Source organism: Eucyclogobius newberryi, unplaced genomic scaffold (genome assembly GCF_026437365.1).
Source record: "Eucyclogobius newberryi isolate DKJ021-1_F unplaced genomic scaffold, fEucNew1.0.hap1 SCAF_10, whole genome shotgun sequence".
NCBI classification, from domain to species: Eukaryota; Metazoa; Chordata; class Actinopteri; order Gobiiformes; family Gobiidae; genus Eucyclogobius; species Eucyclogobius newberryi.
Genome location: NW_027315724.1, coordinates 11,328,633 through 11,345,594, shown reverse-complemented (window position 1 = coordinate 11,345,594; position 16,962 = coordinate 11,328,633). Strand labels below are relative to the sequence as shown.

The 16,962-nt window shown below is 40.2% G+C and overlaps 1 protein-coding gene across 1 annotated transcript; it reads right to left on the bottom strand.

The window, feature by feature from the left end:
- Window positions 1–8,626: 8,626 nt before the first annotated feature.
- mlnr (motilin receptor) lies at window positions 8,627–16,581 on the bottom strand. Its single transcript, XM_072457656.1, has 3 exons — window positions 16,551–16,581; window positions 13,359–14,135; window positions 8,627–9,122 (listed from the first exon to the last, which is right to left on the bottom strand). The coding sequence occupies exons 2-3, from the start codon at window positions 14,122–14,124 to the stop codon at window positions 8,824–8,826; spliced, it is 1,065 nt and encodes a 354-aa protein (XP_072313757.1). The 5' UTR covers window positions 14,125–14,135; window positions 16,551–16,581; the 3' UTR covers window positions 8,627–8,823.
- Between the last annotated feature and the right edge of the window lie 381 nt (window positions 16,582–16,962).

The following is a 16,962-nucleotide window of genomic DNA, read 5'->3' as shown; positions in this document are numbered from 1 at the left end:
ATCATAAACTATACATTTTCGGAAGTCTCTATAGTCACTGACGGGTACTTTCGTTAATTTTGAGTGTGCTCCACCCACTTTGTGTTTTTGGCCCTCTATACAGTAATAATGTTCAATTTTTGCATTACATGCTTATATGCAAGAGATGGGGAACGTATTTGTGAGCTACTTATATGGGGATGACGACTGCGATGTAAAGCGCTCGTTTAGTGCGCATTTTTGCACGGGCTTCGCCCGTTTACAGTGGTACTGTTCCGTTTTACTACTACTAATTAGTATGCAGGGGGAGTGCATGAGTGGAGGAGTGCATTAGTGAGTGTTTGGAAGTGGGCGAACGCTTCGAGCTCGATTTCGAACTAAGCTTGTGTCTCACCAGCTTGTGGCGCTCGGGCCTAATAATAATACTTGTCAAGACTGAAACTTTGTGTAAGGGGGCGGGGGCAAATATTGGGAGGGGTAACTTTATGGCATAACACCGGCCCTACTCCGGAGCGTCCAGTGTCCGCTTCTCCTATGGCTTCCCCCGTCTCTGCAGAGCCACATGAGCGTAAGAACAGATGCCAAACATGTCCAAAATTAAAACTCACACAGTTGTAGTAGACTAGGACTGGAAAACTATGATATAAATGTGCTTACCTCACCGCACGTGCCTTTAATTAGCATACTGTAGCAGCACAAGCTAATGAACGCCTTTTCATGCGAGGTTAGGGATGTCAAGATTATTTGGTTAATTAGGTCACAAATTATATAGCCGTAAAAGAATAAAGAAAATATAAGAAAGTGACCATATTATTTACGCCTTTTTTCTTAGTTCAATTTAAAGGAATGTGAATACATTTATTTTGCTGTTTAACAAACTTTTTTATTTGTAGTGTTGGCAGTAGTTAGAGGTAGCGGTAGTAGAGCTGTGCGGCCAGGGCCCCAGCCCTAGGCGAGCTACCCCCCCCAAAAAAAATAAAAAATTCTGCCAAGCAAAAACAAATATATAATATTCTAGCCTGTTCTGTCAATCCAGAGGTGATACCCCTGACTTGATAGAATACGTAACACACTCCTTTCGTTAGATTTATTTGTCAATTCCAAAATAGTGTTTGGATAAATACACCTAATAGTAATGATAGTATTCTAGTCTGGTGGTGATTATGGGACGTCATCCCCTTTTCGCTAGCTCCCATGTTATTGATAACACCTGTTGCTCTAAACGACAAAACTGTTTCCAGATGTTCAATACAAGTCATAAAAGAAACATTACGACGTTTGTAGGCCTTTAAGGTAAACTCTGTGATGGATTTGTTCAGCAAATGGCATGATGAGACTAAAAGCTGTGCTGTAGCTAACTATTCTGTGTCAATAGCAAACAAGGCCTCTGCAGTTATGTGTTTCTGTGTTTATTATGTGTAAAATAAGGTTGTTTTTTTATCAAAGGTGCTCTATATGTGACTCTCCATGGAGATGTTATTGCTTTGCCTGAAATGTTCCATGTTGTGGCATTAAACCTATTTATCTCCATGGAGACAAGCAGGTGCAGTGCCATGCGGTGAGTGGAACATTCTAGGCAAAGAAAAACCATCTACAAGCAGGCGCCAGACCCTGTTACTTACTAAAGATTACTTTGTGCAAAAGTAATCCCACAATTCTCTTTTTTGAAGGCAGGTTGGCATTTTTGGATGTGTTAGTGATTCCTGAGGTCGAGCAGCTACATCTGTAAGTACTGTTCATGTATCAACAATATCATTATGCTTTCTATTGGTTCATGTACGTCACATTTCAAAATTAGAATTCAGTTACGGCAGGTCGGAGACATACTATTTCTATGGGAAGCAACGACTCTTTACTTTTTGTACTTTTTTTGATAAACACAAAATTAGTTCACAAATGTTGCCTGAATGGTATCGGTTTTTGCCAACTTAAGTCTCACAGTGTAATCAGCACAGATATCTGGGCTTTTGAATGGGTTTTTCACGATTTAACTGGCAAGACCGTCATCAAAGTGAGCATTTAAAGCTCAAAGTCACTTAAAAACTTCATATTTAGGGCGGTGTTATTACTTTACACAGGGAAAGTTTCAGACATTAACAAGCCACAATACAAACACAACAAATTCAGTTGTTAAAAGATTTTGTTGGAGTCCATTATGTTTGATCTGTATGCTATTTACCAGTCATTCATTGCTAATCATTTATTAGCATTTTCTACATAACTCGTTACAACAGAGCCACATTTGCATTTTACAGCTGTACTTTATTACAATTTCATCCGTTGTTGTATAAATGTCAGAACCACAGCTGACAGTAAAGTTTAGTTAGACTGTTTTGATATTTCTGCAGGCAAATTTCCCTTTGAGTTTAAATGTATTAACGTTAGTGACCAGAACCAATAGGGCTGCAGGTCACGTGTCTGGTATTAACCGATTAGGGCTGCAACTAACAATTATTTTGGTAATCGATTAGTCTAGCGATTATTCTTTTGATTAACAAATTAGTTGTTTAGAGCGCGAAAGACCCATGAGATTTTTACTCAAATTTACCCAGGTATAGCTGAAAACGTTTGAGAAATATTTATTGATGAAAGAGTATTTTCATCAAAAACACAAAATTGTTGTCATTTTTGTGTGATTCCTGTTCTGTCTGTAATAAAAACCTCTTTTCTCTGCTCAGTGCTCACGGCATGTTTATGCCAGACAACTGTTTATATTAGTTTTGCGTCCCTACTTTCTATGTTCTGTAAGCTTATCACATCTCTACTGTAAGTGTAAATGTGCAGAGTTTATATTGTTTGGCTGTGTTTTCGGGGGACAGCATTCACCCACTCTTTCTGCTTTTCCCTACATTTCACTTTAAGTGCCATACCCTTATGTAGTGTGGGAATGTAGTGTTCTCCCTGTAATTGATTCTTCTGCTTGCAATTTACCCAAATGCTGTCACAACAAGAAGGATTTTCCCCGCTTGCTTTTTATGTTTGAAAATGTGCAAATAAATTAAGCTTGTTATTTGGGCAATGCAGCTGCTTATATAATGTTGTCTGTCTGCAATGTTGTTCTATTTTAAAGTCCACCCAAATTAACATGCCAGTAGCAATGGTCTTGAAATGTCTGAAAAGGAGTGCGATGTTTAGCTGGCTAATCCTGTTCAGGTTATTTATAGCCCAATCACACACAGTTGCTTCGAGGGTTTACCAGAATGGACAATGCATCAACCCTGTGCCCATCAGAATCTAATGTCCAACCACCACAACCTTCCAAAAAAAAATTATGAGCTGCTTTTGTAATTTTAAGGCACTGTAATCATGTTAAAAAGTCAGTCACAACAAAACATCTTTGACGTTAACTTAAGGGTGTACTATGTATTTTTTCTGATGGTCCTTATGGAGCCGTTGATATTTTGCCTGAGCTTTTCAGCAGCATTACATTTATATCTAACTTGCTTTATTCAATTGCGTGTGTTGCTTAAAACTTGAAAAACATGCACTCTTCCTGTGAGCTGTATCACCACTCCACAGATCTGATCTGCGACTGGGTCTGGTGGTGTCTTTATCATTGGTTTACTCAAAGTTGTGTTTTGATGGATTTCTGCATGTTTGAGTAATCCTCTTATCCTACAACACTTTAGGATTGCCCCGCCCACATCCCTGTACTTAGTTGCAATTTTTTATCATGTCCGAATGACACAGGTTCTAAACTGTTATGCAGCCACTTTTCAAATATAACACATGTAAATGAGGCTCTGCCTGCTAATGTCACGCACACAGATATGAAAAGCTCTGGATGGTCTTATGTTTGTGAAACGTAATGAAGTTAAATGAAATTAGCTTATTGTACCTTTAAACATTTTATACTGAGTGAAACTTTTAATCAGGAGTCGGGATAGAGGTAAATAAATGTGCCTCCAAATTACAGAGAACAGAGCTAATTTTGAGAATAGACCATTAACTTTTCAGTGTCACAGATTTCCTTAAACAACAGTAAATGTCCCTAAAAGCTTTGGAAGACAAGGCCATTAGCGCGTTATAAATGAAGCTTATAATCACCATTAGTGCCATTAGACTGCTGTTATCTATTTAGCATTTGTGAAAAGCTTCTTGTTTTGCAGGCTACCACAAAGGGACCAGGACGAGAAGGGGACACGCTACTCGCTCTTTGTCCCTGGGCTACACAATGGCCTACAAGTGTTCATGTTTTGGTGAGATAAATCACTTGGCGCTTCCAAATACTGTGGCTAATTGCTAAATTCCCTGGGAACTTCATCATAGGGGCATTCGGCAGTGGAGTGAGCTAACAGTCAGCTGGCAGGGAAGGCAAAGTATGTCACCAAAGGCCTTGAATGACCCACAAAGAAAGCCAGCTCCCTCAAGTAACCTCCATTTGAGTTCTGCTTCCTGTGGCTGCAAGCATGGAAGGCAAAACAGGAAGTGAATTTGCATTGCTGATAATTTTTGGAATAAGGAAACTCAATAAAAGTTTCATGAGTAAAAATATTTTTACAATACCATGGCTATTGTCTGCGTAGTATAGTGCGTAATATAATTTAAAAAGATGACATGATTTCTTTATTTCTTTTTATTGAGTACTCCAAACTAGTTCAGTTTTGTGAAAGGACAAATCTACTTGGTTTAAAGCTAATGTTATTTTGTGTTTCCTTGTGCAAATATCTTAGCCAGTTTTTAGTGAGAGCACTTTAGGCATATACCATTGCAGATACTAATGGGGATCCTGCAGGTTGCCGGGCTCAGAATGGGCCAAACAATTCAATTGCTGTTTGATAATTCTTTATCATGTAACTTACAAAACACATAATCATTTTTTTTTTCCATTAATGATTTAGATCCAAAGTATCTTCTGTTTGCCTTACTGATGTGACTGACTGTAGGTTTTTTGACTGCAGGTCCCTTCATCACAAGGGTCTTACACACTTTGGCTCCCATAAGCCTGTATTCCACTCAAAAGATTGTTATATATATATAGATATATTGAGGACAATATTGCATTGTAATTAATTACAGCACATATAAACATGAATCATATTTTATCTTATTTATATCCTAAAGCACAAAATGCACTCGACTGTTATAGCACTAGCATACTGCATCATTCACTACTATTGTGATGAGCAGTGTTTCACAAATGCTATTGGAAATATTGTTGACCAATCATACCTCCCATTCCCAGAACAGGTGCTGTTTATTTTGTACTTTTTATATAAAGAAATATGATTTTCACAAATATTTTACCTGATATTAGTGAAGATGTCCTAAATAATAATAATAATAATAATTATATAATATTATTTCCCATTTATGTTTTATTGATGTCTATTTGTGTTATTATGTTGATTTGCACATTTTGTGCTGTGTTCTGTTTGTTTTTAAAAATTGAAGAAAAAATAAATTAAATTTAAAAAGAAAATCTCCCATAATATAATGCAATGTCTCTTTTGCTGATGTAGAACGTGGACATGACTAGAACCTGCTGCAGACTTGTCTATGAGGTGACGGCGATGACCTGCTGCTTCCACTCCTCAGACAGATGAGTGTTCTGAGGATGAGTCAGCTCCAGTATCTTAGTCTGAGTTTGCACACAACCAAGGCCCAGTGATTCATGAGTAAGGTCAGGACAGCTCTCTTTAAAGAACAGGATGTACAACAGACATAAGCTGCAAACTTCTGCATTCACTTTGGTCCAAAAATATGGTTGTTTTAAACACTACCGACCTCCTGCTATAATAATGATATTTTTATATTTCATACAAAACCATTTAAATTTAAATGAGTTAATCTGCCTTTTGAGTGAAGTTGATTGACGATGTGCCCACCAACCATGGGGTTCAGGTTCAGCTCTGTGACCCACTCTACAGGCAATATGGAGTCTATATCTAAGGTGATTAGGCTAATACACTAGTACAGAAAATCATTTCGGTGAATTAATTTCCACTATGTTTATGTACCTGGCATCAAACTTAAGACTCTGGCTTAAGACTTAAGACTTAAAAATAAAAACACGGTGGTCGAGTGATTTCCAATCTTTTTCTCCCAGTGACCCATATCTTATCCGTGGATACATTGGGGACACAAACGTACTCCTACCTGCAATGCTGCACTTTTATACAAAAAATAAGAAAAATAATACCCTGCGACGAGCTTGCCCCTGTCCAAGGCCCAAAGTCACTGGGATAGGCTCCAGTCATCCACGACCCCGAAAGGGAACAAGCCGTAGAAAATGAATGAATGAATAGATGTTATAGAACAGCAATGATTATAACATACTTTATAGAAGCTGTTAACATGCCATTCCTTTATTAAAAATTACACAATCCCTTTTTCAAGAATCCCTGGGGACCCCCTGAGAATCTTTGGGATCCAAATTTGGGTCTCAACCCCAAAGTTGTAAATGACTGGGTTAAGGCAGCAGCACACGTGCGAAGCTCCATGTGCAGCCGCAGTGTCGTGAGTTCAAATCCCCGGCTCTCTCATCCCCATTTCACACTCAGCTGCCTCAAAAACAAACAAAAAAGGAAATCTGTTGCTTATTACAGTGAAATGTCACCATTAAGCTTATCAGTTCTGCAGTTTTGAACAAGAAGTCAATGGATTCTATTACTAAACTATCTTGGATCAATATTGCACTTTATAATGAACAGAATGTAAAATGATTATCTATTGTTGTGTATAATGTAGTATAATAATATGTATGTCTAATGTATGTTATAGTTCAATACCAAGTATTGTGCATAATAAGACGTAGCGCACACATAATGCAAACAGGTCAAAACAATCATTCTCCTGTTGCAGACAGGCTATTATGGCCTTTGTCCGGTCTCAAACCTCCTTAGACCTGCCATCAATTTGATATGGTAATGCAGGGCCTTCGGTTGCCTATTCTTATTGAAGCTAATACAATATTTGTGTCACATTATCCAGGACGAGCAGCACGTACACAGCCCCAAAAGCCCAGGGCTCAGGTGGCCACACAAGAGCCAAGTGCCCTGCTCTCAAACGCACGCGCTTTTATCGATGTTCTGTTCCGTCCACTCAAGGGACAGCCCTGTAAACAACCAACACACACAGACAAATAGCAATTTTCAAATCAATGCAAGGGATAGCCCACAGCTGATAGGTTTGTACTGACAAATGTGTATGATATGAAGAAACAGCATGTAGACTATATGTCATCCGCTAATGTAATCTTGAAGAAGCTTAAACCGCAATTAGGCTTTATAAATGTGCAGTGATTTTCAAAGTGGCACATGGGCATACAGTATTAGGAACCGCAGCTATTAACCAAGACCATTTAGCAAGAAGCAGCCGACTGAAGATAATTACGAGCCGTGTAAATTAAAATATGAAAAATGATAATGTAGTAATTCCAAGTAATTCTCTGAAAAGCTATTTTGCCCAAGTAATGGAATAGAAAATAAAAAAATGCTGCAGATTCGACAAACTTTAAAAGAGATGCTATTACTTTGCCTGGAAAGTTCCACAGTATAACTTTAAATTTATTTATCTAGCATGTTTTATGTTTTTTACAGTTTTTTTTCAAACCTTACAGATAATTTATAAAACTTAACGTGGAAGTGTACCTTCAGACAAAACACAAACTTGCCCACGTCTTTTGTGTCATCACTAAAAGCGACACACCAAGTGCTAATGTACTTTTGTCCAGATAGTGTTGCCTGCTTGTGTCCGTGGAGATAGAGAATTTTAATACCACTCTATTGAACATTCCAGGCAAAGCAATAACATCTCTTTGAAGGCAAGCAGATAGCATAATAAAAGTTATATAATGCTCTTTAAATAAGTGGAAACATCCAACAGACGGTGTTTGATACAAAGTTTAAATAGGTTTATTGTAGAAGCATGTTTGAAAATAAAAAAAACTGTTCATCCTAAAATCAAGCGTAGGAGCAGCTCTAGTCACCAGACTTTTCTTTGCTTGCCAACCAAAATGACCTTCTGCTTGTATGGAATACATGGATTTACCGTGCAAACACTGTTCCTCTTCCAGAGCAGGAAAAACTCAGAAACAGTTAAATTAAGGCTGCTTACATACACTGAATGAAAATACATTGCAATACAAACAAAGCAAGTACAAAACAGTAAGACTGGGGTTTTATAAAGTGTTTTATCATGTGACTAGCCTGTTGCAGACAAAAGACAATCTAGTGATAGGTTTGATAGATCCACCATAATAAAGCATTTTAAAGATTATTTATTAGATTAACACATTAAATAAATGAGTAATTAAATGCCAAGTAAAAAACATTGATAGACTATAGGAATTCATTTCTCAGTAGTCCTCACCAAATTAGTATAATGAAAGCACAAATATTCAATCAAAGTATTTGTAAGTCCAAAATGTGATCAGCAAATACTCATTGCACTGTCATTACATTGTTGTATTTCTTGATTATATGAGAAAAAAAACTGCTAACTATGTAGCAACTACACATTGAATCCTATGTCCTTATTCAAACACATGACCTAATGCTTTATTTATGTTTTCAAATTATGATTAGCTATTACAATCCAAAGGGGTAAAAGATACATTAATTGCTTTTTAGAAACAACATTTTACAAATGCACAAAAATCAGATTTTCCATGGATAAAAGTCTGGAAACAAATATTAATACACAGGACACCAAAAACACAACAACTTGCAAGTAGAATTCCTGCTTTTTTTTTTGCTTCATACTTTCCCCACAAAATTCCGTAACAATAAATGCAGTCTTTTTCCTTCTCATTGAATTACAGTACAGCAGAACTCGTCTCATCCACATTAAACCTGTCTATTTCTCTTATTGGCAGCTTTTCCAACATGGCGTGGAGCTCCTTCAAACTCCAGTCAGGCTCTCGTTCATGTGCTCCACCACACACAGGGGCCTCTGTCCGAGCTGGGCCTGTCTGGACCTCTGGTGGAGCAGGAAGAGGCGTTTGGCGGCCGCCCGGTACTTCCTGGACATCAGGTTGTAGACCACGGGGTTGATGGACGCGCTCAGGTAACACAGAACCATCGACGCCATGTTGAAGTTCTGACTCAGTATGGCCGTGTCGTAGTCGTCCACCTGCGCAAAGAGGTTCCTGCCAATGTGGTAGGGCAGCCAGCAGATGATGAAGGCCAGGACCACCACCACTGAGGAGCACACGCAAGGCAGTGAGTGAGAATGCAACGTGCATTACAATGGTTATTTACAGTAGCCACGACGACCAAAGTCAGTTTTTGGTCAAATAGGTTGCTTGCCATAGGATGTCATAATCTCAGATGGTGGGCAGGGCCTATGTAACTCTATGGGAGATGTACTGTTTTTTTGAAGGAAAACATTGAACCTTATCATTATTTGGGTCAAAGTCCTATTAATGGATCAAAGTCCTTTCAACTGACAACAATCACATTTTTGGACTTGATTAATGGCACAACTCTCTGAAGCTATTGTGATAAAATGATTTAACGTTTGTTTATTTATGATGATAGCCAAGATGTTGAACTTTGTGCCAGTTTTTATTTCATGTGGACAGGCCCAGTCATTACAGAGATATAAACCATAAACCATGTCAAAAAATGTACAACCTGAGGATTCTGACCTGACTCCTGCTCACTTTTAAAACTACATTCTAGAATGTTGTGATTGTCCCATTATACTCTCCAGACCCTTTTTGAGTTTTACAGCTAAAAAAACAAACTGCTTCAGGTTGCACCGTAGAAACACTCTCAACTTAAATATCTGTTTGCATCTTCAATTCATCTGGTAAAGTTGCGGTATTTCAGATTTCTTCAACCTCGGACCATGGATTCAGTCTATTATTTGAATGTGAAAGTATAAAGAACCACAAGGGATGATTTATGACTTTCACAGTAAATTGTGATTAAAGCTGTCGCAGTATGGTTTTATAATCATCATCAATATCTGATGTAAAGCTAACGCCCTACAAAAATAATGAAAAACATATACGTGAATCATTTTTAGTTGAAACTTCAATACAAAAATATCTCAAATTTTAAATAGAAAATAATTTAAATTGTAACTACTGTAACTGTAATTACTATAAATCTGTAATTGTATAATAACTGTGACAATTAAAAGAATGCTCTTAAATGTATTCTAGATGATACACAACAGTTGTTTGATCTTAGTCATCCATAATCGCGCTGTGATGAAGAGAATGAGGTTATAAAGAGATCTGTGGCTTGACATTATTAATGACCAGCAGCATGTTCTGAAGCCGGCCCACTCACAGATGTAAACACATCTATACTATTCACTGAGCGAGCGCATGAGTCACACACCTCTACACAGACACTAATAAACACACTAGATTTTTGTGTCTTTAAGACCATTTGATAAGTGCAATTATTCTGAAGATTAAACTGAAACGTACTTGAGACCATCTGGGGTCTTTGAGGCAAATAAGTAGATGGTATTGGCACTTTTGATTACTGAGGTTTTTAATGTCCGTTTTATTCCAAAATATATATATGGCCTAAAGAGATATATATATATATATATATATATATATATATATATATATATATATATATATATATATATATATATATATATATATATATATATATATATACATATATATATATATATATATATATATATATATATATATATATATATATATATATATATACATACATACTTTTATACAATTTAGGTACATTTCTTTCCTAAATTGCTCCTAAAGAAACAATGGCAAGAAAATCACGGAAAATTGCATTTCACATTCAATTACTGGAGAGGAGAATCCGACCGATAGTCGAACCTCGGATTCAGGAGGAGCAGAGTGGTTTTCGTCCCGGTCGTGGAACACTGGACCAGCTCTATACTCTCCATCGGGTGCTCGAGGGTTCATGGGAGTTTGCCCAACCAGTCCACATGTGCTTTGTGGATCTGGAGAAGGCTTTTGACCGTGTCCCTCGGGGTGTCCTTTGGGGGGTGCTCCGGGAGTACGGGGTCCGGGGCCCTTTGCTCAGGGCTGTCCGGTCCCTGTATGAACGGAGCAGGAGCTGTGTTCGCATTGCAGTGATGCAGTCGCTGCATCGGACCGTTGTGGTGAAGAAGGAGCTGAGTCGAAAGGCAAAGCTCTCAATTTACCGGTCGGTCTACGTTCCTACCCTCACCTATGGTCATGAGCTTTGGGTAATGACCGAAAGAACAAGATCGCGGATACAAGTGGTCGAAATGAGTTTCCTCCGCCGGGTGGTTGGGCGCTCCCTTAGAGATAAGGTGAGGAGCTCGGCCACACGGGGGGAGCTCGGAGTAGAGCCACTGCTCCTCCACGTCGAGAGGAGCCAGCTGAGGTGGCTCGGGCATCTGTTCCGGATGCCTCCTGGGCGCCTCCCTCGGGAGGTGTTTCAGGCATGTCCCACCGGGAAGAGGCCCCGGGGAAGACCCAGGACACACTCGAGAGACTATGTCTCTCGGCTGGCCTGGGAACGCCTCGGGATCCCCCCGGAGGAGTTGGAGGAAGTGTCTGGGGAGGAGGAAGTCTGGGAGTCCCTGCTCAGACTGCTGCCCCCGCGACCCGGCCCCGGATAAAGCGGCAGAAAATGGATGGATGGATGGATTCAATTATTGCTTTTAAAGTTTTACATGTCCATTGGGGTGTAAGAGTTTGATAGAGAAGATATTGAATGAAATTAATATACTTAGATGATTCATGTGTATTTCTTTAGGTAACAATTCAAACAGTACTCTGGGGGTTTCATTTGTCGTTCATTTGTCGGTGTAAAATCGCTCTTGAAATGTATACGTTTTATTCACTCAGGCTTTAAGCTGGAAAGGGCTATTTTTAAAATCTCAATTTCCCTAAAACTAAAGTCTCTAAACAGTTTTATTTATATAATGCAAAAAGTGTCTCAACTCACCCAAGTCTCCCCTACTAAAACTAAAACTCATTTGCCCAAACATTGATACAGGAGAAAAAAATACATAAATAGTAAAGAATTGACTACTACAATCTTTTGGTTAAAAATTACATTCTGTTGTCCAACATAGAGCGGCCATCCCATTATCATTGTACTATCCAGTATAGATGCATTTCCTTAGTATCAAAATGTAAAAATGTTAATGTTGTGATCTGACACAAAACATTAGCAAAGTAATAGAGATCAATGCACAATAAACCAACAGCCAAAATCAATCAAAATGATGTATGAAGCTCATTTGCGATACATTTGGAAAAAGAATGCAGGCGCCTGATGACAATTGAACTCGAGATCCTGTATACAACTGCGCTCTGATAATGAGCTGCAGTAATATGATAAACCTCGGCTTGTGATGATGACATGTTTATAATTCAGATCTGGTTCATTGTAATACAAGCTTTCCCGTTCTATGCGTCATTGGATTTCATCAACACAACGTCAGAAAAATATTTACATGTGATTTTACATAGTATTTACAAAAAGTAAATACTATGTAAACTCACATTTATTACAGCGTTTCCTCATCATTAGTTTCAAAGTTGTGTTTTGATCCTTGCGTGTTTGAGCAATACGGTATTGTCCTGCAACTGAGGCTTGAGTGCTAAGAAAAGTCCTGTTTTCACCCACCTTCTATCCACGCCCACATACCATATTATTTGACGAATTAAGACTCTGAGTGACACAGGAAGTGTTCTAAAATGTCACTATGTCACTATGAAGAGGCGGGGCTTATCAGTCCTGCAGTTTTGAACAGGAAGTCAGGGACCTGTTTCTATTACCAAACCATTTTGGATCAATATTATGGTTTACAATGAACACAATATAAAATGATGATCTACTTATGATGATTTTCTGATGTTTCCAGGTGTGTGGCAAATCCCGGACACAGACAAGTATTCATTATCTCGGATGCTGGAAAGAATTACTCATTACTAACACTGCTGCCAAAATTCAACTCAAGAACTTGCTTTGAGGTAAAAATAATGTACCAAACCAAAACTAATACTATACTCCTCCTTGTGGAGAGGAGCAGCTGAGATGGCTCGGACATCTGTTCCGGAGCCTCCTGGACGCCTCCCTGGGGAAGTGTTTTGGGCATGTCCCACTGGGAAGAGGCCCCAGGGAAGACCCAGGAGAAGCTGGAGGGATTATGTCTCTCTGTGGGCTGTGAAAGCCTTGGGATCCCCCTGGAGGAGCAGGAGTGTTTGGGGTAGTTGCTTGAGGAAAGGGAAGTCTGGACCTCCCTGCTCTGACCGCTGTCCCCATGAAGATAATGGATGGACAAAATCATTTCTTGACATAGTCATACAATCTTACAGTGTAAGAAGATCTGTTGCTCAAGTTAGGCTTCAATCTGAGCTTTTCTTTTTTGCATCTGGCCATAATGAAGTTGCAACTTCAACAGCTGAATATGAATAGTTTGTTCCCACTCACCTAGTATTTTGACGGTCTGCCTGTGCGACCTCTCGCGGGCCGCACATGAGCCCTGTATGTCGCTCTTGCTCTTCCACAGCTTGCAGCCGATGGAGCCGTAGAGGAAGATGAGGCAGAGCATGGGGCAGAAGAAGTATGTAGTGGACACCCACAGCATGATGTGCAGCTGTCCCGAGCTGATGGCGTAACTCGTGTGCTTACACTGCCCAGTATCAAAGTCCGGGTGCGTCTCATTCTCGTACTCCACCCCAACCAGGAAGAGAGTGGGCGCGGCCGACAGCAGTGCAAACCCCCACAGGGCCAGGATGATGTATTGCACCCTCCTCCTGGTCACCACCACTCTGCTCTTGAAGGGGAAGCTGATGGCCAGGTAGCGCTCGATGCTCAGGGCCGTGATGTGGAGGATGGTGGCGGACGTGCACCCCTCAAAGATGTAGTGGTAGAAGCGGCACACGGCCTCCCCGAACAGCCACGGCACGTACTTCCACAGGCGGTACAGGTCGAAGGGCAAGCACAGGAAGATGACCAGGTCTGACACGGCCATGCTGGACAGGTACAGGTTGGTGGTGGTCTTCATGTCCTTGAAGTGCTGGATGATGAGTATGGTCATGGTGTTGCCGGTGACGCCCACAAGGAAGATGAGCATGCAGATGACGGTGACCGGGATGAGGGTGGAGGTGGGGAACAGGGAGCCCTCGTAGTGGTGGTCGTCCCAGGTGGACTGCTCCATGTCGGGCGGCTCCAGAGAGGGACCGCGCCAGGGCATGCCAGGGTCAGCTGCAAGACAGAAGAGAGCAGAGGCGAGCAGAGGAGAGGAGCAGAGAAGAGGAGAGCAGAGGAGCAGAGGAGAGAAGGGGAGCAGAGGAGAGGAGAGCAGAGTGGAGGAAAGAAAAGGAGAGGAGAGCAAAGGAGAAGAGAGAAGAGCAGAGAAGAGGAGAGCAGAGGAGAGAAGAGTAGAGGGGAGGAAAGCAGGGCAGGGGAGAGCAGAGGAGAGCAGAGGGGAGGAAAGAAAAGGAGAGCAGAGGGGAGGAAAGCAGAGGAGAGGAGAGCAGAGGGGAGGAAAGCAAGGGAGAGGAGAGTGGAGCAGAGAGGAGGAGAGCAGAGCAGAGGAGAGAAGAGCAGAGGAGAGGAGAGAAGAGGAGAGCAGAGGGGAGGAGAGCAGAGGAGAGAAGAGCAGAGGAGAGAAGAGCAGAGGAGAGCAGAGCAGAGGGGAGGAGAGCAGAGGAGAGAAGAGCAGAGGAGAGCAGAGCAGAGGGGAGGAGAGCAGAGGAGAGAAGAGCAGAGGAGAGCAGAGCAGAGGGGAGGAGAGCAGAGGAGAGCAGAGCAGAGGAAAGAAGAGCAGAGGAGAGCAGAGCAGAGGGGAGGAGAGCAGAGGAGAGAAGAGCAGAGGAGAGCAGAGCAGAGGGGAGGAGAGCAGAGGAGAGAAGAGCAGAGGAGAGCAGAGCAGAGGGGAGGAGAGCAGAGGAGAGAAGAGCAGAGGAGAGCAGAGCAGAGGGGAGGAGAGCAGAGGAGAGAAGAGCAGAGGAGAGCAGAGCAGAGGGGAGGAGAGCAGAGGAGAGAAGAGCAGAGGAGAGCAGAGCAGAGGAGAGGAGAGCAGAGGAGAGAAGAGCAGAGGAGAGCAGAGCAGAGGGGAGGAGAGCAGAGGAGAGAAGAGCAGAGGAGAGCAGAGCAGAGGAGAGGAGAGCAGAGGAGAGAAGAGCAGAGGAGAGCAGAGCAGAGGAGAGGAGAGCAGAGGAGAGAAGAGCAGAGGAAAAAAACTAAGGTGTTTTATATCATTTTGTGGTTTACAATAAACAAAATGTCAAATGATGATTTACTTTATATATATTATATTTTCATACTAATAGTGACTTGTACCTGAAAAAAGTATGATATCTCCTTTAAACTAGATGAGTAGAACTGCAAAAGCCTTGTAGAAGTGTTGAGTGACAGCTACAGCTCCTAAGAGAAAGTCCACTATGACTTTGAATGACTCTTTACTGAATATTTCTAGTGGCTGTAGAAGCTCAGTTGTTCGAGATGTTCCTCATTATCTCCATCAACAACTACAAAACAAAGACACAAATCACGTGAATAGTAATGGACCTTTCGTGAATGGATTCAGTATGGCCTTAATCTGTATAGAAACTATTTTTGTGTGTTTAAAATTACATTCTATTGTGTAAAAACATTTGACATTGTGGTGTCAGAATTCCTTAGTATCAAAATCGAGTTTTAAATCTACATTTCATTTGCATTTGTGTGGAAATGTGCTTCTCTGTTTGTAGAATGATATTTAAGATTTGAGCTGCAGAGAGTAAGTAAAATAAGTAAATAAAAGTCTAAATACAGAGACTAAATAAGTACTAATAAATAAGTGTTTCATTCTGCTGTTTATTTATTGCAGCTCATGCTCTTCAGTGATATTGTACATTTAGAAACATGTTCACTCGGCTGGCCCTGCTTTTGCATATCTGTGTCAAGATTATAAAGTACTGTCAATACTTTCTGTAGCAACACAATATATCGCACATTCATGTGTTATTGTGGCTCAAGTTAGTTACAGCGGCTTGTCCTCCATCCTCAGTCATACTGTGATTTAAAAGCACATCTGAAGGAGCTCTTGTACCTCCATCTATTATCCCAGCTCATTCGAAGCTTTGCCTCAACAAATGACCTTACCATTGTGTTAATTGGAACTATGTATTAAAGCTACAAGATTTGTAAAAAATATCAAATTATGTTTGCAATTTAATTTATGGATTATGTTATACATTTTAAACATGTCCAGGAGAACTGACAAAAAGACTAGATCTAAACTACAAGGTTAGCAGGGGTTTTCTGCTGAATAACAAGAATAATTACGCACTTAAAAAATGACAGTTTTTGCGCTTCTATGTATTTAACATGACATAAACAAAATATATTTTTTCCTTTGACAGAAATGGCAACTTTTTAGAAATTAAAGTGAATTAAAGTGTTAAAATGTCCAGCTTCACATTTATTTATATTGCCATAAACATGAAATGCAAACATGAATTCTAAATATTCCTGTTCAACAATATTAAAGACCTTTTTTACATTTAAGGGTTAGAATAGGTTTATTGCAAATAGCCCATACTTATAGGTGAAACTGATTTGTCAGAAATGTATTTTAAAAGCTAAATAAAGATGTTGTAATAAATCATAAAACGTTATCAGTATGATCTTTACCTTCGCAGATCCAGTGAGCACCAAAGCAGCAGGACAGTCCTCGGTCCCAAACACAGTCCGGCTCTGGAGAGTGGCACAAGGAGAGCTGAGCAGCACCTCCTCCTTCTCGTGTGTGTGTGTGTGTGTGTGTGTGTGTGTAAAAATCATCCCCATAATCAAATAACGACAGCACAGAGCATTAAAACACAGGCCAGTCCCATTGTTCTTTCCAAGGGGTAAAACAGACAATTGTGAAAATACATAATACTGTTAGTTCATTTACAGTTTTGTCTTTAGCCGGATCTCATGAAATGTCCAAAAAAAAAACTTACACACCAAATGTTGTTGAAAAAGAGACATACGGTAGTTTAAGTAATAATCAATGAAAACAAACTGATTCTGACAGTGTTGTCAGTGCACTGCTTGCTTGCTT